The 25,570-nt window shown below is 52.0% G+C and overlaps 1 protein-coding gene across 15 annotated transcripts in view; it reads right to left on the minus strand.

Moving 5' to 3' along the window:
* SCRIB (scribble planar cell polarity protein) overlaps positions 1 to 25,570 on the minus strand; it is a 182,473-nt gene that overhangs the window by 101,452 nt on the left and 55,451 nt on the right. For 14 of the 15 annotated variants that reach the window (XM_077271488.1, XM_077271498.1, XM_077271496.1 and 11 more), the window contains 6 exons: positions 16,878 to 16,967; positions 16,650 to 16,727; positions 7,448 to 7,771; positions 1,910 to 1,990; positions 476 to 718; positions 271 to 381 (listed from right to left, as the gene is read on the minus strand). In XM_077271488.1, the coding sequence (XP_077127603.1) occupies positions 271 to 381; positions 476 to 718; positions 1,910 to 1,990; positions 7,448 to 7,771; positions 16,650 to 16,727; positions 16,878 to 16,967 (927 nt within the window). The remainder of the gene's footprint in view (positions 1 to 270; positions 382 to 475; positions 719 to 1,909; positions 1,991 to 7,447; positions 7,772 to 16,649; positions 16,728 to 16,877; positions 16,968 to 25,570) is intronic. The other variant, XM_077271493.1, reaches the window with a different exon arrangement.

The following is a 25,570-nucleotide window of genomic DNA, read 5'->3' on the forward strand; positions in this document are numbered from 1 at the left end:
GGCTAGCACAGCAACAGAGGGGGCTCGCACGGCAACAGAGGGGGCTCGCACGGCAACAGAGGGGGCTCGCACGGCAACAGCTCGCACGGCAACAGCGGGAGCTCGCACGGCAACAGCGGGGGCTCGCACGGCAACAGCGGGGGCTCGCACGGCAACAGCGGGGGCTCGCACGGCAACAGCGGGGGCTCGCACGGCAACAGCGGGGGCTCGCACGGCAACAGCAGGGGCTCGCACGGCAACAGCGGGGGCTCGCCCGGCAACAGCACTCACCTTTGAGATGAACACTCCGGGTTCATTAATTCCAAAGGGATGGCTGGAATGGTCGCTGCCCCCCACAATGCTGAGGCCCAGGGGACCCCCAGACTTGATCAGAGAGATTTCCTGTACAGAATTAGGGGGACAGCGGTCAGCGCCCACCCTGTGGTCAGTGATCCCCCCTGCGGTGACATCACACATGACCCGCCATGCTCCTCACCTCGGTGGGATACTCGTCCTCGCCGTGGTTCCGCAGGGAGCCGCCGTCCTCCTCTCCGTTCTCTGGTTCTGCAGGGGGCGGTGGCGAGCGTGGCCGAGCTCTGTGCAGGGACGGTGACGATCTGGGGTCTCTGGCGGCCCCGGGGGGCTCTCTCTCCACCAGCAGACTGATGGTGGGGGAGGTGCTGGTAAGCAGGGCTACTGCCTGGTCATGCCTGGCTTCTGTCATGTCTACCCCATTGATCTAGAACAACGTGCAGAGCCAGAGTCAGCGAAGACCACCACCCCTGACCCAAGTGTGGGGGCCGTGATAAAACAGGAGGGGCAGTAATGTCACTGGGGTCCAGCGTCAGGGGAGGCTCTGCAGCAGCCGGGGCCGGGCACACAGAGGTCAGCGCTGACGAGGCAGTACACGCTCTTACCAAGGCGGCAACGTAAGAGGACAGAGGAGCCCCCCAGAGAGAACGCCGGCCGGGGGGCCGAGGGTCAGAGAGGAAGGAGACAGAGGAGCCCCCCACCAGAGAGAATGCCGGCCGGGGGGCCGAGGGTCAGAGAGGAAGGAGACAGAGGAGCTCCCCAGAGAGAACGCCGGCCAGGGGGGCCGAGGGTCAGAGAGGAAGGAGACAGAGGAGCCCCCCACCAGAGAGAACGCCGGCCGGGGGGCCGAGGGTCAGAGAGGAAGGAGACAGAGGAGCCCCCCAGAGAGAACGCCGGCCAGGGGGGCCGAGGGTCAGAGAGGAAGGAGACAGAGGAGCCCCCCAGAGAGAACGCCGGCCGGGGGGCCGAGGGTCAGACAGGAAGGAGACAGAGGAGAGCGGAGAAGGAAGAGACCGTTAATATACTGAACGGCAGCCAAGACCACCCCACCTGCATGAGCCTGAGATAATAAAGACCACCCCACCTGCATGAGCCTGAGATAATAAAGACCACCCCACCTGCATGAGCCTGAAATAATAAAGACCTCCCCACCTGCATGAGCCTGAGATAATAAAGACCACTCCACCTGCATGAGCCTGAGATAATAAAGACCACCCCACCTGCATGAGCCTGAGATAATAAAGACCACTCCACCTGCATGAGCCTGAGATAATAAAGACCACCCCACCTGCATGAGCCTGAGATAATAAAGACCACCCCACCTGCATGAGCCTGAGATAATAAAGACCACCCCACCTGCATGAGCCTGAAATAATAAAGACCTCCCCACCTGCATGAGCCTGAGATAATAAAGACCACTCCATCTGCACTACTGCCCTCCTCACATCTAGAGAAGACGAGGTCTGCTCCACCTGCTCCGCACAGCACACAGTCGGCAGTCTGAGCAGACACCAGACAGACGGCGTCCACCACCACTGACCGCTGCAGGCAGTCACATTATCAGAGCGGCAGGGACACCGAGGACTGCACCAACATTAACCCCTCGCACACTACTTACTGACAGGACCTGGTCACCGACTCTGAGGGTCCCGTCCCGGTGGGCTGCTCCACCCTCAGCGATCCGCGAGATGAATATGCCCTGAAAGAGAAGGGAGATTTCACACCATGGACGGCGCAGAGACTGGACGGAGCCGCGCTCATCACTGCTCCCAAAATACTCCCGGGTCACCTGACTGCACGGGTTATTCTCAGCCCCCAGACACATGAGCCAGAGGGAAAACACCGGGTCTGCTCCAACTGCGACTGGTAGATACTAAGACAATGAGGTCTGCTCCAACTGCGACTGGTAGATACTAAGACGATGAGGTCTGCTCCAACTGCGACTGGTAGATACTAAGATGATGAGGTCTGCTCCAACTGCGACTGGTAGATACTAAGACAATGAGGTCTGCTCCAACTGCGACTGGTAGATACTAAGACAATGAGGTCTGCTCCAACTGCGACTGGTAGATACTAAGACAATGAGGTCTGCTCCAACTGCGACTGGTAGATACTAAGACAATGAGGTCTGCTCCAACCGCACAACTGCGACTGGTAGATACTAAGACAATGAGGTCTGCTCCAACTGCACAACTGTGACTGGTAGATACTAAGATGATGAGGTCTGCTCCAACCGCACAACTGCGACTGGTAGATACTAAGACAATGAGGTCTGCTCCAACTGCACAACTGTGACTGGTAGATACTAAGACGATGAGGTCTGCTCCAACCGCACAACTGTGACTGGTAGATACTAAGACAATGAGGTCTGCTCCAACCGCACAACTGTGACTGGTAGATACTAAGAGAATGAGGTCTGCTCCAACTGCACTACTGTGACTGGTAGATACTAAGACAATGAGGTCTGCTCCAACTGCACAACTGTGACTGGTTGATACCAAGGTTATGAGGTCTGCTCCAACCACACAACTGTGACTGGTAGATACTAAGACAATGAGGTCTGCTCCAACTGCACAACTGTGACTGGTAGATACTAAGACAATGAGGTCTGCTCCAACTGCACAACTGTTACTGGTAGATACTAAGACAATGAGGTCTGCTCCAACTGCACTACTGTGACTGGTAGATACTAAGACAATGAGGTCTGCTCCAACAGCACAACTGTGACTGGTAGATACTAAGACAATGAGGTCTGCTCCAACTGCACAACTGTGACTGGTAGATACTAAGACAATGAGGTCTGCTCCAACCGCACAACTGTGACTGGTAGATACTAAGACGATGAGGTCTGCTCCAACTGCACAACTGTGACTGGTTGATACCAAGGTTATGAGGTCTGCTCCAACTGCACAACTGTGACTGGTAGATACTAAGACGATGAGGTCTGCTCCAACTGCACAACTGTGACTGGTAGATACTAAGACGATGAGGTCTGCTCCAACTGCACAACTGTGACTGGTAGATACTAAGACAATGAGGTCTGCTCCAACTGCACAACTGTGACTGGTAGATACTAAGACGATGAGGTCTGCTCCAACTGCACTACTGTGACTGGTAGACACCATGAAGATGAGGTCTGCTCCAACTGCACAACTATGACTGGTAGATACTAAGACAAGGAGGTCTGCTCCAACTGCACTACTGTGACTGGTAGACACCATGAAGATGAGGTCTGCTCCAACTGCACAACTGTGACTGGTAGATACTAAGACGATGAGGTCTGCTCCAACTGCACAACTGTGACTGGTTGATACCAAGGTTATGAGGTCTGCTCCAACCGCACAACTGTGACTGTTAGATACTAAGACAATGAGGTCTGCTCCAACTGCACTACTGTGACTGGTAGATACTAAGACAATGAGGTCTGCTCCAACTGCACTACTGTGACTGGTAGATACTAAGACAATGAGGTCTGCTCCAACTGCACAACTGTGACTGGTAGACACCATGAAGATGAGGTCTGCTCCAACCGCACTACTGTGACTGGTAGATACTAAGACAATGAGGTCTGCTCCAACTGCACAACTGTGACTGGTAGATACTAAGACGATGAGGTCTGCTCCAACTGCACAACTGTGACTGGTAGATACTAAGACAATGAGGTCTGCTCCAACTGCACAACTGTGACTGGTAGATACTAAGACGATGAGGTCTGCTCCAACTGCACTACTGTGACTGGTAGATACTAAGACAATGAGGTCTGCTCCAACTGCACAACTGTGACTGGTAGATACTAAGACAATGAGGTCTGCTCCAACCGCACAACTGTGACTGGTAGATACTAAGAGAATGAGGTCTGCTCCAACTGCACTACTGTGACTGGTAGATACTAAGACAATGAGGTCTGCTCCAACCGCACAACTGTGACTGGTAGATACTAAGAGAAGGAGGTCTGCTCCAACTGCACAACTGTGACTGGTAGATACTAAGACGATGAGGTCTGCTCCAACTGCACTACTGTGACTGGTAGACACCATGAAGATGAGGTCTGCTCCAACTGCACAACTATGACTGGTAGATACTAAGACAAGGAGGTCTGCTCCAACTGCACTACTGTGACTGGTAGATACTAAGACAATGAGGTCTGCTCCAACTGCACTACTGTGACTGGTAGATACTAAGACAATGAGGTCTGCTCCACCTGCACAACTGTGACTGGTAGACACCATGAAGATGAGGTCTGCTCCAACTGCACAACTGTGACTGGTAGATACTAAGACGATGAGGTCTGCTCCAACTGCACAACTGTGACTGGTTGATACCAAGGTTATGAGGTCTGCTCCGAACGCACAACTGTGACTGGTAGATACTAAGACAATGAGGTCTGCTCCAACTGCACAACTGTGACTGGTAGATACTAAGACAATGAGGTCTGCTCCAACTGCACAACTGTGACTGGTAGATACTAAGACAATGAGGTCTGCTCCAACCGCACAACTGTGACTGGTAGATACTAAGACGATGAGGTCTGCTCCAACTGCACAACTGTGACTGGTAGATACTAAGACGATGAGGTCTGCTCCAACTGCACAACTGTGACTGGTAGATACTAAGACGATGAGGTCTGCTCCAACTGCACAACTGTGACTGGTTGATACCAAGGTTATGAGGTCTGCTCCGAACGCACAACTGTGACTGGTAGATACTAAGACAATGAGGTCTGCTCCAACTGCACAACTGTGACTGGTAGATACTAAGACAATGAGGTCTGCTCCAACTGCACAACTGTGACTGGTAGATACTAAGACAATGAGGTCTGCTCCAACCGCACAACTGTGACTGGTAGATACTAAGACGATGAGGTCTGCTCCAACTGCACAACTGTGACTGGTAGATACTAAGACGATGAGGTCTGCTCCAACTGCACAACTGTGACTGGTAGATACTAAGACAATGAGGTCTGCTCCAACCGCACTACTGTGACTGGTAGATACTAAGACAATGAGGTCTGCTCCAACCGCACAACTGTGACTGGTAGATACTAAGAGAATGAGGTCTGCTCCAACTGCACTACTGTGACTGGTAGATACTAAGACAATGAGGTCTGCTCCAACCGCACAACTGTGACTGGTAGATACTAAGACGATGAGGTCTGCTCCAACTGCACAACTATGACTGGTAGATACTAAGACAATGAGGTCTGCTCCAACCGCACAACTGTGACTGGTAGATACTAAGACAATGAGGTCTGCTCCAACCGCACAACTGTGACTGGTAGATACTAAGACGATGAGGTCTGCTCCAACTGCACAACTGTGACTGGTAGATACTAAGACAATGAGGTTTGCTCCAACTGCACAACTGTGACTGGTAGATACTAAGACAATGAGGTCTGCTCCAACCGCACAACTGTGACTGGTAGATACTAAGAGAATGAGGTCTGCTCCAACTGCACTACTGTGACTGGTAGACACCATGAAGATGAGGTCTGCTCCAACTGCACAACTGTGACTGGTAGATACTAAGACAATGAGGTCTGCTCCAACTGCACTACTGTGACTGGTAGATACTAAGACAATGAGGTCTGCTCCAACTGCACAACTGTGACTGGTAGATACTAAGACGATGAGGTCTGCTCCAACTGCACAACTGTGACTGGTAGATACTAAGACAATGAGGTCTGCTCCAACTGCACAACTGTGACTGGTAGATACTAAGACAATGAGGTCTGCTCCAACCGCACAACTGTGACTGGTAGATACTAAGACAATGAGGTCTGCTCCAACCGCACAACTGTGACTGGTAGATACTAAGACAATGAGGTCTGCTCCAACTGCACCACTGTGACTGGTAGATACTAAGACAATGAGGTCTGCTCCAACTGCACAACTGCGACTGGTAGATACTAAGACAATGAGGTCTGCTCCAACCGCACAACTGTGACTGGTAGATACTAAGACAATGAGGTCTGCTCCAACCGCACAACTGTGACTGGTAGATACTAAGAGAATGAGGTCTGCTCCAACTGCACAACTGTGACTGGTTGATACCAAGGTTATGAGGTCTGCTCCAACTGCACAACTGTGACTGGTAGATACTAAGACGATGAGGTCTGCTCCAACTGCACAACTGTGACTGGTAGATACTAAGACAATGAGGTCTGCTCCAACTGCACTACTGTGACTGGTAGATACTAAGACAATGAGGTCTGCTCCAACTGCACAACTGTGACTGGTAGATACTATGACAATGAGGTCTGCTCCAACTGCACTACTGTGACTGGTAGATACTAAGAGAATGAGGTCTGCTCCAACTGCACTACTGTGACTGGTAGATACTAAGAGAATGAGGTCTGCTCCAACCGCACAACTGTGACTGGTAGATACTAAGACAATGAGGTCTGCTCCAACCGCACAACTGTGACTGGTAGATACTAAGAGAATGAGGTCTGCTCCAACTGCACAACTGTGACTGGTAGATACTAAGACAATGAGGTCTGCTCCAACCGCACAACTGTGACTGGTAGATACTAAGACGATGAGGTCTGCTCCAACTGCACTACTGTGACTGGTAGATACTAAGACAATGAGGTCTGCTCCAACTGCACAACTGTGACTGGTAGATACTAAGACAATGAGGTCTGCTCCAACTGCACCACTGTGACTGGTAGATACTAAGACAATGAGGTCTGCTCCAACTGCACAACTATGACTGGTAGATACTAAGAGAATGAGGTCTGCTCCAACTGCACAACTGTGACTGGTAGATACTAAGACAATGAGGTCTGCTCCAACCGCACTACTGTGACTGGTAGATACTAAGACAATGAGGTCTGCTCCAACCGCACCACTGTGACTGGTAGATACTAAGACAATGAGGTCTGCTCCAACTGCACAACTGTGACTGGTAGATACTAAGACAATGAGGTCTGCTCCAACTGCACAACTGTGACTGGTAGATACTAAGACAAGGAGGTCTGCTCCAACTGCACCACTGTGACTGGTAGATACTAAGACAATGAGGTCTGCTCCCCCTGCACTACTGATAGACAGACATGATCTGCTCACAGAGTCCGCTCCATCATCACTGGCCACAGCCCTGGTATATGCACTGAGAGCACGAGGTCTGCTCCACCTGCACCCTGGCGTTTACTCACAGTGTCGCCCACGCGGTACGGGGTGCTGCCGACGCCCCCGGCGATGCTGAACCCCAGGCCCTTGTCGTTGCGGATCAGACAGGTGGAGATGCGCGGGTTGCGGCTGCGTGGAGACGGCTCCTCCTCTTCCTCCGGATATGGAGCGACAGCGCGTTTCTCCCGTGGGTTGTAATCGTCTTCGGGGCGTAACGGGGTCACTGTGATCGGGTTGTCGGGCTCCACCATCCGCTCTCTTAGCACCGTCATAGACACGGAGCTGCCGGAGCTGCGCAGCGCCTCCACCGCCATGTGGTGCTCCGCATTGTGCAGATCCACCGCGTTCACCTGCCGGAGACAGACGGCACTCACATTAATACACCGCGCTGTGCCGGGCGTGACACCAGCGCGCCTGATGGTGACCCCGAATGAAGGACACGACCCCAGGCCGGCGGGAATCACCGGGGTCTGAAGCAGGGCTGTGGAGTCGGGAGTCAGAGTCGGTATAAAATGGAGCAACTCCGACAATATATAATAAATTGGGTCCAGTACTTCAATGCAGTTTGTGGGGAGTATTTTTTCCATAAGAATTTGGGAACTTTATGAATTGTCCTATAAATGTCTGTCCTATCCCTGATCTACGGTCTAGGCTTGTAGCCGAGATGAATCTGTGCTGCAGGTTAGGTTCATGATAAGTAGTGAGGCTCCTCTACAGATAAGGGAAAAAATAACAAACACACAGGGAAGGAATGCCTGCATTAATCTCAGAACTTCTGGAGTGAACAGGAAAGCAGGATTAAAGACGGTAAGTACTTCCTAAAGCAGATCTAAACATTCAACTGTGCATAAATCAAAATCACCTCAGCAGCCTCCCTTCTCCTCCCCTCAGCAGCCTCCCTTCTCCTCCCCTCAGCAGCCTCCCATTTCCTCACCTCAGCAGCCTCCCGTCTCCTCACCTCAGCAGCCTCCCGTCTCCTCACCTCAGCAGCCTCCCGTCTCCTCACCTCAGCAGCCTCCCGTCTCCTCACCTCAGCAGCCTCCCGTCTCCTCACCTCAGCAGCCTCCCTTCTCCTCACCTCAGCAGCCTCCCCTCTCCTCACCTCAGCAGCCTCCCCTCTCCTCACCTCAGCAGCCTCCCCTCTCCTCACCTCAGCAGCCTCCCCTCTCACCTCAGCAGCCTCCCCTCTCCTCACCTCAGCAGCCTCCCGTCTCCTCACCTCAGCAGCCTCCCGTCTCCTCACCTCAGCAGCCTCCCGTCTCCTCACCTCAGCAGCCTCCCCTCACCTCACCTCAGCAGCCTCCCGTCTCCTCACCTCAGCAGCCTCCCGTCTCCTCACCTCAGCAGCCTCCCGTCTCACCTCAGCAGCCTCCCGTCTCACCTCAGCAGCCTCCCGTCTCCTCACCTCAGCAGCCTCCCGTCTCCTCACCTCAGCAGCCTCCCGTCTCCTCACCTCAGCAGCCTCCCGTCTCCTCACCTCAGCAGCCTCCCGTCTCCTCACCTCAGCAGCCTCCCGTCTCCTCACCTCAGCAGCCTCCCGTCTCCTCACCTCAGCAGCCTCCCGTCTCCTCACCTCAGCAGCCTCCCATTTCCTCACCTCAGCAGCCTCCAGTCTCCTCACCTCAGCAGCCTCCCGTCTCACCTCAGCAGCCTCCCGTCTCCTCACCTCAGCAGCCTCCCGTCTCCTCACCTCAGCAGCCTCCCGTCTCCTCACCTCAGCAGCCTCCCGTCTCCTCACCTCAGCAGCCTCCCGTCTCCTCACCTCAGCAGCCTCCCGTCTCCTCACCTCAGCAGCCTCCCGTCTCCTCACCTCAGCAGCCTCCCGTCTCCTCACCTCAGCAGCCTCCCGTCTCCTCACCTCAGCAGCCTCCCGTCTCCTCACCTCAGCAGCCTCCCGTCTCCTCACCTCAGCAGCCTCCCGTCTCCTCACCTCAGCAGCCTCCCGTCTCCTCACCTCAGCAGCCTCCCATTTCCTCACCTCAGCAGCCTCCCCTCTCCTCACCTCAGCAGCCTCCCGTCTCCTCACCTCAGCAGCCTCCCGTCTCCTCACCTCAGCAGCCTCCCGTCTCCTCACCTCAGCAGCCTCCCGTCTCCTCACCTCAGCAGCCTCCCGTCTCCTCACCTCAGCAGCCTCCCGTCTCCTCACCTCAGCAGCCTCCCGTCTCCTCACCTCAGCAGCCTCCCGTCTCCTCACCTCAGCAGCCTCCCGTCTCCTCACCTCAGCAGCCTCCCCTCTCCTCACCTCAGCAGCCTCCCCTCTCCTCACCTCAGCAGCCTCCCCTCTCCTCACCTCAGCAGCCTCCCCTCTCCTCACCTCAGCAGCCTCCCCTCTCCTCACCTCAGCAGCCTCCCCTCTCCTCACCTCAGCAGCCTCCCCTCTCCTCACCTCAGCAGCCTCCCCTCTCCTCACCTCAGCAGCCTCCCCTCTCCTCACCTCAGCAGCCTCCCCTCTCCTCACCTCAGCAGCCTCCCCTCTCCTCACCTCAGCAGCCTCCCCTCTCCTCACCTCAGCAGCCTCCCCTCTCCTCACCTCAGCAGCCTCCCCTCTCCTCACCTCAGCAGCCTCCCGTCTCCTCACCTCAGCAGCCTCCCGTCTCCTCACCTCAGCAGCCTCCCCTCTCCTCACCTCAGCAGCCTTCCCTCCCTCTCCTCACCTCAGCAGCCTCCCCTCTCCTCAGCAGCCTCCCCTCTCCTCACCTCAGCAGCCTCCCCTCTCCTCACCTCAGCAGCCTCCCCTCTCCTCACCTCAGCAGCCTCCCCTCTCCTCACCTCAGCAGCCTCCCGTCTCCTCACCTCAGCAGCCTCCCGTCTCCTCACCTCAGCAGCCTCCCGTCTCCTCACCTCAGCAGCCTCCCGTCTCCTCACCTCAGCAGCCTCCCCTCTCCTCACCTCAGCAGCCTCCCCTCTCCTCACCTCAGCAGCCTCCCCTCTCCTCAGCAGCCTCCCCTCTCCTCACCTCAGCAGCCTCCCCTCTCCTCACCTCAGCAGCCTCCCCTCTCCTCAGCAGCCTCCCCTCTCCTCACCTCAGCAGCCTCCCCTCAGCAGCCTCCCCTCTCCTCACCTCAGCAGCCTCCCCTTTCCTCACCTCAGCAGCCTCCCCTCTCACCTCAGCAGCCTCCCATTCCCTCTCTCACCTCACTCCTCTCTGCAGACTCCCGTCTCCTCTCACCTCACTCCTCAGCAGCCTCCCGTCTCCTCACCTCAGCAGCCTCCCGTCTCCTCACCTCAGCAGCCTCCCCTCTCCTCACCTCAGCAGCCTCCCCTCTCCTCACCTCAGCAGCCTCCCCTCTCCTCACCTCAGCAGCCTCCCCTCTCCTCACCTCAGCAGCCTCCCCTCTCCTCACCTCAGCAGCCTCCCCTCTCCTCACCTCAGCAGCCTCCCCTCTCCTCACCTCAGCAGCCTCCCCTCTCCTCAGCAGCCTCCCCTCTCCTCACCTCAGCAGCCTCCCCTCAGCAGCCTCCCCTCTCCTCACCTCAGCAGCCTCCCCTTTCCTCACCTCAGCAGCCTCCCCTCTCACCTCAGCAGCCTCCCATTCCCTCTCTCACCTCACTCCTCTCTGCAGACTCCCGTCTCCTCTCACCTCACTCCTCTGCAGCCTCCCGTCTCCTCACTCTCCTCTGCAGCCTCCCCTCTCCTCACACACTGCCCGCCTCCTCTCCCTCCTCATCACCGACTTCAGTATCTCCTGTCTCCCACAAACATGACATGCTGCTCTGCAGTCTGCTCCTACATTAAGAAGAGCGCGCAGCGTGTCACCGGCGTCAGGACCATGATGCACTTGGGCCTGCTGCTGCTTAAAGGTACAGCAACCATTTCTGGACGCCAGATGCACTAACACCACTGTAGCTGTATCCTTAAATCACCGCAGTGTTATGCATCTGGCTTGCAGCGGCCATGAACTACTGCCCCTGGGGCTCGGCCAGCAGTAGCAAGGGAGGAGGGCCTGGCTGCCAGTGTATCAGGGCCCCCCTTTTTGCTACTGTTCATCGGGCCCCATACAGTAGTAAAGGCAGTAATGCCCTGATGGCGATTATAGCAATCCGGCATCAACAACCATACAGATCTCAAGGAGACCTCTGGTTGTCATGCCGACACATCGCTGACCCCTGATCACGTGATGGCGGTAGTTAAATGCTGCTTCTGGTGAAATATGTATATATCTATAGGTGTGTAGTGACATATGTCTAGGGTTATATGTGTAACTAGCAGTAGTTGAACATCTGTCCTGAAACTGCAGGCCTCACAAAAGGTCACAGCATACATATCTTGAGAAGGCAGACTACTGTCTCCACTCTCGCCAGGGGGTCGTGCTGGGAACCAAGAAAAAAGGAAACATTTGACACCTCCTAGCTCTTGGAAGAGAGATGTCAATTACAGCCTGACACCATCTATCTGTGAGAACTTTTACACAGGGAATCTCAGAGCAAATAATATATTCATTGGGGGAGCGGCCGAGCTCCAATCAAAAACAAGCAATTATGATATTAACCTGAGGGGCTGCTCTAGAAAATTGACCTCCAGAGTAACTCTATAAATTAGGCCTGTATACATAGAATCGTGTTCACATGTGGGGGCAGCCTGGGAACTGATGTGTTCCATTCTATAGCACTATGAGTATGAGTATGATTATATTATATTATAGTCTACAGGAAATTAAATGTACTGAGTACATGTGAGGTCTACCCCATGCCGAGGATAGACGAGCTGTTAGAGCAGCTAGCTAAAGCATCGTACCTCACCATCATGGACCTGAGTAGGGGATATTGGCAGATACTCTTGCCCGGAGAAGTGGCTCATGCCACCATTGAAAAGGAATGTTTGGCAATTGTATGGACTCTGCAGAAGCTGCAACCATACCTCTATGGGCACAACTTCACCGTGATCACAGATCATAACCCACTGAGTTGGCTCAACAGAGTAGTTGGTTACAACGGGAAATTGCTTAGATGGAGTCTGATATTACAACAATACAATTTCATAATTCAGCATAAGGAGGGAGTCGATCATGGCAATGCTGATGGCCCATCTCACCAAGGTGGGGCGGAACCAGATACGTTCTCGGGAGCTGACCTGTAAGTCAACCCCCATGCACGTTCATAAGGAGGGAGGTGTGGTGAAGTGTGTGTGTGTGTATATATATATATATATGTGTGTGTGTGTGTGTGTGTGTGTGTGTGTGTGTGTGTGTGTGTGTGTGTGTGTGTGTGTGTGTAGTGACCTATGTATAGGTATTGTGTGACTAGGAACATCTGTCCTGAAGGCTGCAGGTCTCACCCAGGTGTTAATATGTATTTTCCTGAGACAAGCAAACTTCTGTCTCCAAATCTCACCAGGGGGTCTAGCTAGGACCAAGAAGAAAGGTAACATTTGACACCTCCTAGCTCTTGGAAGAGAGATGTCAATTACGGCCTGATAGTATCTCTGTGAGAACTTTTACACAAAGGATCTCAAGAGAAAATAATATATTCATTGGTAGCGCAGCCGTGGTCCAATCAAAAACAAGCAATTATGATATTAACCTGAGGGGCTGGTCTAGAAATCTGACCTCCAGATCAAAGATATAAATTTGACCTGTATACCTAGAATCGTGTTCACATGTGAGGGCAGCCTGAGAAGCTGATGTGTTCCACCAACTCCATATTCACCCCCCCTCAGGGAGCAGAAGGCAGACTACCAAGTTGATGATTTCTGTAAGTTTTCTCCTGTTTATTTTATACCGTTTTGCATAAGTTGCATGTCTTTTTATTATCATGTTTTTATACCTTTTTCTTACTGTAAGCACTGAACCTTTTTGTATTAAAGTATAAAACTTTAACAAGTTGAACCTTGAATGTTCTAACGAATCCATAGCCTACGGTGTGTGAGCCTTATGAGTGGTAGACATTAGTACTAATATTTCCGGGACTCATCGCCCGTGTATTCGGTGAGTGGTGGCAGCGTGTATGAGCGGGTGTGTGGGCTGGGTCAGTGTGTGATTTATGCCCCCATTACAGCATAGGACAGAGGTTGAATGCTGGACTGAGAGTGGGGAGATGGATTAACCCTTGCAGGCACAACCCCAAGTCACGTGCTGAGAGCGGATACGTGACGAATTAGTGACACCATGGAGAGGGATCCATGACACTTACAAATAGTGATGTAAAATATTGAACGTGTGAACATGGCCTAATGGTTGTCCTGTGGACAGATTATCCCCATGAGCTGTGGATCTCTGCAGATCCTCCACAGCGACCATGGGCCTCTAGGCTGCTTCTCTAATTAGGGCTCTCCTTGCTTGGGAGGTCAAGTTAGGTGGACGGCCAGGTCTTAATAGGGTTGCAGTTGTGCCATTCTCCTTCCATTTTACTCGTAGGATGATTGGTTGATGTTCTGTGAGAAGGTCAGAGCTTGAGCTATTTTTTATTAAACTAACCCTACTTTCCTTCTCTCCACCACTTTATCCCTGACCTGTCTGGTGAGCTCCTCGGTTTTTATGATGCGGTTTGATCCCTAATGTTCTCACACAAACCTCTGAGGCCTTCACAGAACAGCTGTTATACTGAGGAGAAATCACACCCAGGTGGACGCAGTGTACTAATTATGTGACTTCTAGAGACGACTGGTCACTCAGGATGTTATTTAGGGGCATCAGACTACAGGGGGCTGAATACTAATGCACAATGTCACAACATTCAGATTCTTATTCATGGTATATATATATATATATATATATATATATATATATATATATATATATATATATATATATATATATATATATATATATATACACACACACACATATATATACACACATACATATATATATATATATATATATATATATATATATATATATATATATATATATACACACATACACACACACACACACACACACACCTACAGTGGCTTGCAAAAGTATTCAGCTCTTGGCATTTTACGAGTTTTGACACCTGACGACCTGAAATTTAAACTTTTTTTTTTGAGGTTTTGCATCGGTTCATGTAGAGAACTTGTCGATAACTGTGAACATTTGGTTTTATTTTTATTATGAAGCAAACAGCAAATAGGACAAAATAAATGAAAACTTCAGTGTGCATAACTATTCACCCCCCTAAAGTCAGTACTTTGCAGAGCCTCCTTTTGTGGCAATTACTGCTGCAGGTCACTTTGGATAAGTGTCTGAGATTTCTACATCTGGTCACTGGGATTTTTTCCCATTCCTCAAGGCAAAACTGCTCCAGCTCCTTCAGGTTAGATGTTTCCTCTGGTGAACAGAGATCTTCACGTCTTATCACAGATTCTCCATTGTATTAAGGTCTGGGCTGGTCATGTTCCCTATCCCCGAGGTCGAAAAAAATCACAGCACAGCATGATACTGCAACCAACATGATTCACTGTGGGGATGGTGTTCTTGGAGTTGAGAGCTGTGTGGTTTGGTGCCAGACATAGCTTTTAGTTTCATGGCCAAAAAGTTCACTTTTGGTCTCCTCTGACCACAGCACCTTTAGCCAAACATTTGGGTTCTCCAGCATGTGTTCTGGCCAACTCAAAATGAGCCTTACAATTTCTGTGTAAGTAAAGTCTTTTTCTGCTCACTCTTCTTTAAAGGCCCCCTCTATGAAGCGTTCAGCTTATTGTGGTTGTATGGACAGATACTCAAGTCTTTGCTTGGGAACTCTGCAGCTCCTTCAAGGTTACCTTTGGACTCTGTGCTGCCTCTCTGACTAATGCCCTTGTTGCCTGGGTTGAGAGTTTTGGTGCACACCCTCTCTTGGCAGGCTTGTTGTGGTACCATGGTCTTTCCATCTGATGATAATGGATTTGATGGTGCTCCAGGGAATCATCATAGATTGGGAGATTTTTTTGAAAGCTAATCCTGACTTGTTGTTTGGAGATCTCCTTGGTGTTGTTTGGAGATCTCCTTGGTGTTGTTTGGAGATCTCCTTGGTGTTGTTTGGAGATCTCCTTGGTGTTGTTTGGAGATCTCCTTGGTGTTGTTTGGAGATCTCCTTGGTGTTGTTTGGAGATCTCCTTGGTGTTGTTTGGAGATCTCCTTGGTCTTGTTTGGAGATCTCCTTGGTCTTGTTTGGAGATCTCCTTGGTCTTGTTTGGAGATCTCCTTGGTCTTGTTTGGAGATCTCCTTGGTCTTGTTTGGAGATCTCCTTGGTCTTGTTTGGAGATCTCCTTGGTCTTGTTTGGAGATCTCCTTGGTCTTGTTTGGAGATCTCCTTGGTCTTGTTTGGAGATTACCTTGGTCTTGTTTGGAGATCTCCTTGGTCTTGTTTGGAGATCTCCTTGGTGTTGTTTGGAGATCTCCTTGGTCTTCATGGTGTTGTTTGGAGATCTCCTTGGTCTTCATGGTGTTGTTTGGAGATCTCCTTGGTCTTCATGGTGTTGTTTGGAGATCTCCTTGGTCTTCATGGTGTTGTTTGGAGATCTCCTTGGTCTTCATGGTGTTGTTTGGAGATCTCCTTGGTCTTCATGGTGTTGTTTGGAGATCTCCTTGGTCTTCATGGTGTTGTTTGGAGATCTCCTTGGTCTTCATGGTGTTGTTTGGAGATCTCCTTGGTCTTCATGGTGTTGTTTGGAGATCTCCTTGGTCTTCATGGTGTTGTTTGGAGATCTCCTTGGTCTTCATGGTGTTGTTTGGAGATCTCCTTGGTCTTCATGGTGTTGTTTGGAGATCTCCTTGGTCTTCATGGTGTTGTTTGGAGATCTCCTTGGTCTTCATGGTGTTGTTTGGAGGTCTCCTTGGTTTTCATGGTGGTGGTTTGTGGTGCCTCTTGTTAATGGTGTTGCAGCCTCTGTGGCCTTTGACAAAAGGTAAAGTGTGTATAGTGACAGACACGTGACACTTAGGATGTCCACCTGTGTGCAATCTGTCACTAAGCATGGGACTTATGAAGGGAATTGATTGCACCAGAAATTTATAGGGGCTTCATTGCAAAAGGGGTGAATACATATGCACATGACATCTTTTAGTTATTTTATAAATGTACTTTATGATTATATTTTTCTCAATAAATCAACTTAAGACTATTTAGTGCTGATGCATCTCACACAAATCGAATTACAAAAACAATAACAGGTTGTAATGTAACAAAACAGGTAAAAACAAATGGGGGTGAATACTTTCACAAGCCACTGTCCATACTCACACACAGTGAAATTACACCTCCATGAAGGAGACGTGGAAGTGTCCGGAGGCTTCTCAGAGCCCCCTGCTCGGCCCGTCACTCACCTCCAGGAGCTTGTCCCCCACTCTGACCCCCGCACGGGCCGCGGGACCCTCCTCAGCTACTCGTGAGATGAAGATCCCCTGTAAGCAGACAGATGGCGTCAGAGCCGCCCCGAGTGACCCCCAAATCTGCCATCAGAGGACGGGCAGATCGGAGTATAACACCCCCAGAGGACGCAGGCAGCATGTGCCCCGTGTGATATCACACAGCGCCCCCCCACAACCACTCACCTCATCATCTCCCTTGTAGGGGGTGGACCCTTTGCCCCCTGCAATGCTGATGCCCAGACCCCCCGTCTGCCGCAGGATGGTGAGAGTAAGCTGCAAGCAGAAGACAGAGCCCATTACTGGGGTACAGGGGGCAGAAAGGAAGCCAGGGCACCCCCGAAAATAAGCCAAGCAGAGAGGACCAGGGGGCGCGTGATATCCTGTGCACGAGACCCCGAATAATGCAGGGGGACGCTGATCCAGCTGTGTGCTACGCTCCAGTCACACCCAGAGCTGCAGCCACCGTGCTCCCGTCACACCCAGAGCTGCAGCCACCGCGCTCCCGTCACATCCAGAGCTGCACCCACTAATATCATCCACTGTGCTCCAGTCACATCCAGAGCTGCAGCCACCGTGCTCCGGTCACATCCAGAGCAGCACCCACTAATATCATCCACTGTGCTCCAGTCACATCCAGAGCAGCAGCCACCGCGCTCCGATCACACCCAGAGCAGCAGCCACCGCGCTCCGGTCACACCCAGAGCTGCAGCCACCGCGCTCCGGTCACACCCAGAGCAGCACCCACTAATATCATCCACTGTGCTCCGGTCACATCCAGAGCAGCAGCCACCGCGCTCCGATCACACCAAGAGCAGCAGCCACCGCGCTCCGGTCACACCCAGAGCTGCAGCCACCGTGCTCCGGTCACACCCAGAGCTGCAGCCACCGTGCTCCGGTCACACCCAGAGCTGCAGCCACCGCGCTCCCGTCACATCCAGAGCAGCACCCACTAATATCATCCACTGTGCTCCGGTCACATCCAGAGCAGCAGCCACCGCGCTCCGATCACACCAAGAGCAGCAGCCACCGCGCTCCGGTCACACCCAGAGCTGCAGCCACCGTGCTCCGGTCACACCCAGAGCTGCAGCCACCGCGCTCCGGTCACACCCAGAGCAGCACCCACTAATATCATCCACTGTGCTCCGGTCACATCCAGAGCAGCAGCCACCGCGCTCCGATCACACCAAGAGCAGCAGCCACCGTGCTCCGGTCACATCCAGAGCTGCAGCCACCGCGCTCCCGTCACACCCAGAGCAGCAGCCACCGCGCTCCCGTCACATCCAGAGCAGCACCCACTAATATCATCCACTGTGCTCCGGTCACATCCAGAGCTGCAGCCACCGTGCTCCGGTCACATCCAGAGCAGCACCCACTAATATCATCCACTGTGCTCCGGTCACATCCAGAGCAGCAGCCACCGCGCTCCGATCACACCCAGAGCAGCAGCCACCGCGCTCCGGTCACACCCAGAGCTGCAGCCACCGTGCTCCCGTCACATCCAGAGCAGCACCCACTAATATCATCCACCGTGCTCCAGTCACACCCAGAGCTGCAGCCACCGTGCTCCGGTCACACCCAGAGCTGCAGCCACCGCGCTCCGGTCACACCCAGAGCTGCAGCCACCGTGCTCCCGTCACATCCAGAGCAGCACCCACTAATATCATCCACCGTGCTCCAGTCACACCCAGAGCTGCAGCCACCGTGCTCCGGTCACACCCAGAGCTGCAGCCACCGCGCTCCGGTCACACCCAGAGCTGCAGCCACCGTGCTCCCGTCACATCCAGAGCAGCACCCACTAATATCATCCACCGTGCTCCAGTCACACCCAGAGCTGCAGCCACCGTGCTCCGGTCACACCCAGAGCTGCAGCCACCGCGCTCCGGTCACACCCAGAGCTGCAGCCACCGTGCTCCCGTCACATCCAGAGCAGCACCCACTAATATCATCCACCGTGCTCTAGTCACACCCAGAGCTGCAGCTACCGTGCTCCGGTCACATCCAGAACTGCAGCCACCGTGCTGCGGTCACATCCAGAGCAGCACCGACTAATATCATCCACTGTGCTCCGGTCACATCCAGAGCTGCAGCCACCGTGCTCCGGTCACATCCAGAGCAGCACCCACTAATATCATCCACTGTGCTCCAGACACACCCAGAGCTGCAGCCACCGCGCTCCCGTCACATCCAGAGCAGCACCCACTAATATCATCCACTGTGCTCCAGTCACACCCAGAGCTGCAGCCACCGCGCTCGTCACATTCAGAGCAGCACCCACTAATATCATCCACCGTGCTCCAGTCACACCCAGAGCTGCAGCCACTAATCGATCTCATCCACCGTGCTCCAGTCACACCCAGAGCTGCAGCCACTAATCGATCTCATCCACCGTGCTCCAGTCACACCCAGAGCTGCAGCCACTAATCGATCTCATCCACCGTACTCCAGTCACACCCAGAGCTGCAGCCACCGTGCTCCAGTCACACCCAGAGCAGCACCCACGAATATCATCCACCGTGCTGCAGTCACACCCAGAGCTGCAGCCACTAATCGGTCTCATTGCAGCTCTGCGTGCGACTGGAGCACGGTCAGTCACCGTGCTCCAGTCACATCCACTTCTGCACCAACTAATGTTACATGGGCTTCAGTCACCTCCAGAGCAGCGGTCACTATTCTGCTGTTACATAGTCTCTTATTCACCAGTCACTTCCAGAGCTGCAGTCCTGTCCAAAATCTGATCTCCAGCAATTGTACAGACGGCCGTCCACCAGTCTCCTTCAGAGCTGCCCCCACTAATAAGTATCACGCACCATGCTCCAGTCACACCCACAGCTGCAGCCACCGTGCTCCAGTCACACCCACAGCTGCAGCCACCGTGCTCCAGTCACACCCACAGCTGCAGCCACCGTGCTCCAGTCACACCCACAGCTGCAACAAATGTTACATTGTCCTTCAGTCACCTCCTGAGTTGCAATCACTATTCTACTGTTGTAGCATGTCTTATCCTCCAGTCACCTCCAGAGCTGCAGTCCTGTCCAGTAAAAAATCTGATCTGCAGCAAATGTACAGACCGCTGATCTCTGGTGATGGATAGGAGGCATTCTCAGTGAGGTCACCGCTGATCTCTGGTGATGGATAGGAGACATTCTCAGTGATATCACCGCTGATCTCTGGTGATGGATAGGAGGCATTCTCAGTGATGTCACCTCTGATCTCTGGTGATGGATAGGAGGCATTCTCAGTGAGGTCACCGCTGATCTCTGGTGATGAAAAGGAGGCATTCTCAGTGAGGTCACCGCTGATCTCTGGTGATGGATAGGAGGCATTCTCAATGATGTCACCGCTGATCTCTGGTGATGGATAGGAGACATTCTCAGTGAGGTCACCGCTGATCTCTGGTAATGGATAGGAGATATTCTCAGTGATGTCACCTCTGATCTCTGGTGATGGATAGGAGACATTCTCAGTGAGGTCACCGCTGATCTCTGGTGATGGATAGGAGGCATTCTCAGTGATGTCACCTCTGATCTCTGGTGATGGATAGGAGACATTCTCAGTGATGTCACCGCTGATCTCTGGTGATGGATAGGAGGCATTCTCAGTGAGGTCACCGCTGATCTCTGGTGATGGATAGGAGGCATTCTCAGTGATGTCACCGCTGATCTCTGGTGATGGATAGGAGACATTCTCAGTGATGTCACCGCTGATCTCTGGTGATGGATAGGAGGCATTCTCAGTGATGTCACCGCTGATCTCTGGTGATGGATAGGAGGCATTCTCAGTGATGTCACCGCTGATCTCTGGTGATGGATAGGAGACATTCTCAGTGATGTCACCTCTGATCTCTGGTGATGGATAGGAAGCATTCTCAGTGATGTCACCTCTGATCTCTAGTGATGGACAGCAGGCATTCTCAGTGATGTCACCTCTGATCTCTGGTGATGGATAGGAGGCATTCTCAGTGATGTCACCGCTGATCTCTGGTGATGGATAGGAGGCATTCTCAGTGAGGTCACCTCTGATCTCTGGTGATGGATAGGAGGCATTCTCAGTGAGGTCACCGCTGATCTCTGGTGATGGATAGGAGGCATTCTCAGTGATGTCACCGCTGATCTCTAGTGATGGATAGGAGGCATTCTCAGTGATGTCACCTCTGATCTCTAGTGATGGATAGGAGGCATTCTCAGTGATGTCACCCCTGATCTCTAGTGATGGATAGTAGACATTCTCAGTGATGTCACCGCTGATCTCTAGTGATGGATAGTAGACATTCTCAGTGATGTCACCGCTGATCTCTGGTGATGGATAGGAGGCATTCTCAGTGATGTCACCTCTGATCTCTAGTGATGGATAGGAGGCATTCTCAGTGAGGTCACCGCTGATCTCTGGTGATGGATAGGAGACATTCTCAGTGATGTCACCTCTGATCTCTGGTGATGGATAGGAGACATTCTCAGTGATGTCACCTCTGATCTCTGGTGATGGATAGGAGACATTCTCAGTGATGTCACCGCTGATCTCTGGTGATGGATAGGAGGCATTCTCAGTGATGTCACCGCTGATCTCTAGTGATGGATAGGAGGCATTCTCAGTGATGTCACCTCTGATCTCTAGTGATGGATAGGAGACATTCTCAGTGATGTCACCGCTGATCTCTAGTGATGGATAGGAGACATTCTCAGTGATGTCACCGCTGATCTCTGGTGATGGATAGCAGACATTCTCAGTGATGTCACCGCTGATCACTGGTGATGGATAGGAGGCATTCTCAGTGATGTCACCGCTGATCTCTGGTGATGGATAGGAGACATTCTCAGTGATGTCACCTCTGATCTCAGGTGATGGATAGGAGGCATTCTCAGTGATGTCACCGCTGATCTCTGGTGATGGATAGGAGGCATTCTCAGTGATGTCACCTCTGATCTCACGTGATGGATAGGAGGCATTCTCTGTGATGTCACCGCTGATCTCTGGTGATGGATAGGAGGCATTCTCAGTGATGTCACCGCTGATCTCTAGTGATGGATAGGAGGCATTCTCAGTGATGTCACCGCTGATCTCTGGTGATGGATAGGAGACATTCTCAGTGATGTCACCTCTGATCTCTAGTGATGGATAGGAGACATTCTCAGTGATGTCACCTCTGATCTCTAGTGATGGATAGGAGGCATTCTCAGTGATGTCACCGCTGATCTCTGGTGATGGATAGGAGGCATTCTCAGTGATGTCACCTCTGATATCTAGTGATGGATAGGAGGCATTCTCAGTGATGTCACCTCTGATCTCTGGTGATGGATAGGAGACATTCTCAGTGATGTCACCGCTGATCTCTGGTGATGGATAGGAGGCATTCTCAGTGATGTCACCGCTGATCTCTGGTGATGGATAGGAGGTATTCTCAGTGATGTCACCTCTGATCTCTGGTGATGGATAGGAGACATTCTCAGTGATGTCACCTCTGATCTCTGGTGATGGATAGGAGACATTCTCAGTGATGTCACCGCTGATCTCTGGTGATGGATAGGAGGCATTCTCAGTGAGGTCACCGCTGATCTCTGGTGATGGATAGGAGGCATTCTCAGTGATGTCACCTCTGATCTCTGGTGATGGATAGGAGACATTCTCAGTGATGTCACCGCTGATCTCTGGTGATGGATAGGAGGCATTCTCAGTGATGTCACCGCTGATCTCTGGTGATGGATAGGAGGCATTCTCAGTGATGTCACCGCTGATCTCTGGTGATGGATAGGAGACATTCTCAGTGATGTCACCTCTGATCTCTAGTGATGGATAGGAGGCATTCTCAGTGATGTCACCTCTGATATCTAGTGATGGATAGGAGGCATTCTCAGTGATGTCACCGCTGATCTCTGGTGATGGATAGGAGGCATTCTCAGTGAGGTCACCGCTGATCTCTGGTGATGGATAGGAGGCATTCTCAGTGATGTCACCTCTGATCTCAGGTGATGGATAGGAGACATTCTCAGTGATGTCACCGCTGATCTCTGGTGATGGATAGGAGACATTCTCAGTGATGTCACCGCTGATCTCTGGTGATGGATAGGAGGCATTCTCAGTGAGGTCACCGCTGATCTCTGGTGATGGATAGGAGACATTCTCAGTGATGTCACCTCTGATCTCAGGTGATGGATAGGAGACATTCTCAGTGATGTCACCGCTGATCTCTGGTGATGGATAGGAGGCATTCTCAGTGAGGTCACCGCTGATCTCTGGTGATGGATAGGAGACATTCTCAGTGATGTCACCGCTGATCTCTGGTGATGGATAGGAGGCATTCTCAGTGATGTCACCGCTGATCTCTGGTGAAGGATAGGAGACATTCTCAGTGATGTCACCGCTGATCTCTGGTGATGGATAGGAGGCATTCTCAGTGATGTCACCTCTGATCTCTGGTGATGGATAGGAGGCATTCTCAGTGATGTCACCGCTGATCTCTAGTGATGGATAGGAGGCATTCTCAGTGATGTCACCTCTGATCTCTGGTGATGGATAGGAGGCATTCTCAGTGATGTCACCGCTGATCTCTGGTGATGGATAGGAGGCATTCTCAGTGATGTCACCGCTGATCTCTGGTGATGGATAGGAGACATTCTCAGTGATGTCACCGCTGATCTCTGGTGATGGATAGGAGACATTCTCAGTGATGTCACCTCTGATCTCTGGTGATGGATAGGAGGCATTCTCAGTGATGTCACCTCTGATCTCTGGTGATGGATAGGAGACATTCTCAGTGATGTCACCGCTGATCTCTGGTGATGGATAGGAGACATTCTCAGTGATGTCACCGCTAATCTCTGGTGATGGATAGGAGGCATTCTCAGTGATGTCACCGCTGATCTCTGGTGATGGATAGGAGACATTCTCAGTGATGTCACCGCTAATCTCTGGTGATGGATAGGAGGCATTCTCAGTGATGTCACCGCTGATCTCTAGTGATGGATAGGAGACATTCTCAGTGATGTCACCGCTGATCTCTGGTGATGGATAGGAGACATTCTCAGTGATGTCACCTCTGATCTCTGGTGATGGATAGGAGGCATTCTCCGTGATGTCACCGCTGATCTCTGGTGATGGATAGGAGACATTCTCAGTGATGTCACCGCTAATCTCTGGTGATGGATAGGAGGCATTCTCAGTGATGTCACCGCTGATCTCTAGTGATGGATAGGAGACATTCTCAGTGATGTCACCGCTGATCTCTGGTGATGGATAGGAGACATTCTCAGTGATGTCACCTCTGATCTCTGGTGATGGATAGGAGGCATTCTCCGTGATGTCACCGCTGATCTCTGGTGATGGATAGGAGACATTCTCAGTGATGTCACCGCTGATCTCAGGTGATGGATAGGAGGCATTCTCAGTGATGTCACCGCTGATCTCTGGTGATGGATAGGAGGCATTCTCAGTGATGTCACCTCTGATCTCTGGTGATGGATAGGAGACATTCTCAGTGATGTCACCTCTGATCTCTAGTGATGGATAGGAGGCATTCTCAGTGATGTCACCTCTGATCTCTGGTGATGGATAGGAGACATTCTCAGTGATGTCACTGCCTATCTCTGGTGATGGATAGGAGGCATTCTCAGTGATGTCACCGCTGATCTCTGGTGATGGATAGGAGACATTCTCAGTGATGTCACCGCTGATCTCTGGTGATGGATAGGAGACATTCTCAGTGATGTCACCTCTGATCTCTGGTGATGGATAGGAGGCATTCTCCGTGATGTCACCGCTGATCTCTGGTGATGGATAGGAGACATTCTCAGTGATGTCACCGCTGATCTCAGGTGATGGATAGGAGGCATTTTCAGTGATGTCACCGCTGATCTCTGGTGATGGATAGGAGGCATTCTCAGTGATGTCACCTCTGATCTCTGGTGATGGATAGGAGACATTCTCAGTGATGTCACCTCTGATCTCTAGTGATGGATAGGAGGCATTCTCAGTGATGTCACCTCTGATCTCTGGTGATGGATAGGAGACATTCTCAGTGATGTCACTGCCTATCTCTGGTGATGGATAGGAGGCATTCTCAGTGATGTCACCGCTGATCTCTGGTGATGGATAGGAGACATTCTCAGTGATGTCACCGCTGATCTCTGGTGATGGATAGGAGACATTCTCAGTGATGTCACCGCTGATCTCTGGTGATGGATAGGAGACATTCTCAGTGATGTCACCGCTGATCTCTGGTGACGGATAGGAGGCATTCTCAGTGATGTCACCTCTGATCTCTGGTGATGGATAGGAGACATTCTCAGTGATGTCACCGCTGATCTCTGGTGGTGGATAGGAGACATTCTCAGTGATGTCACCGCTGATCTCTGGTGATGGATAGGAGACATTCTCAGTGATGTCACCGCTGATCTCTGGTGATGGATAGGAGGCATTCTCAGTGATGTCACCGCTGATCTCTGGTGATGGATAGGAGGCATTCTCAGTGATGTCACCGCTGATCTCTGGTGATGGATAGGAGGCATTCTCAGTGATGTCACCGCTGATCTCTGGTAATGGATAGGAGACATTCTCAGTGATGTCACCTCTGATCTCTGGTGATGGATAGGAGGCATTCTCAGTGATGTCACCGCTGATCTCTGGTAATGGATAGGAGACATTCTCAGTGATGTCACCTCTGATCTCTGGTGATGGATAGGAGGCATTCTCAGTGATGTCACCGCTGATCTCTGGTGATGGATAGGAGACATTCTCAGTGATGTCACCGCTGATCTCTGGTGGTGGATAGGAGACATTCTCAGTGATGTCACCGCTGATCTCTGGTGATGGATAGGAGGCATTCTCAGTGATGTCACCGCTGATCTCTGGTGATGGATAGGAGGCATTCTCAGTGATGTCACCAC

Source organism: Ranitomeya variabilis, chromosome 6, assembly GCF_051348905.1.
Source record: "Ranitomeya variabilis isolate aRanVar5 chromosome 6, aRanVar5.hap1, whole genome shotgun sequence".
NCBI lineage: Eukaryota > Metazoa > Chordata > Amphibia > Anura > Dendrobatidae > Ranitomeya > Ranitomeya variabilis.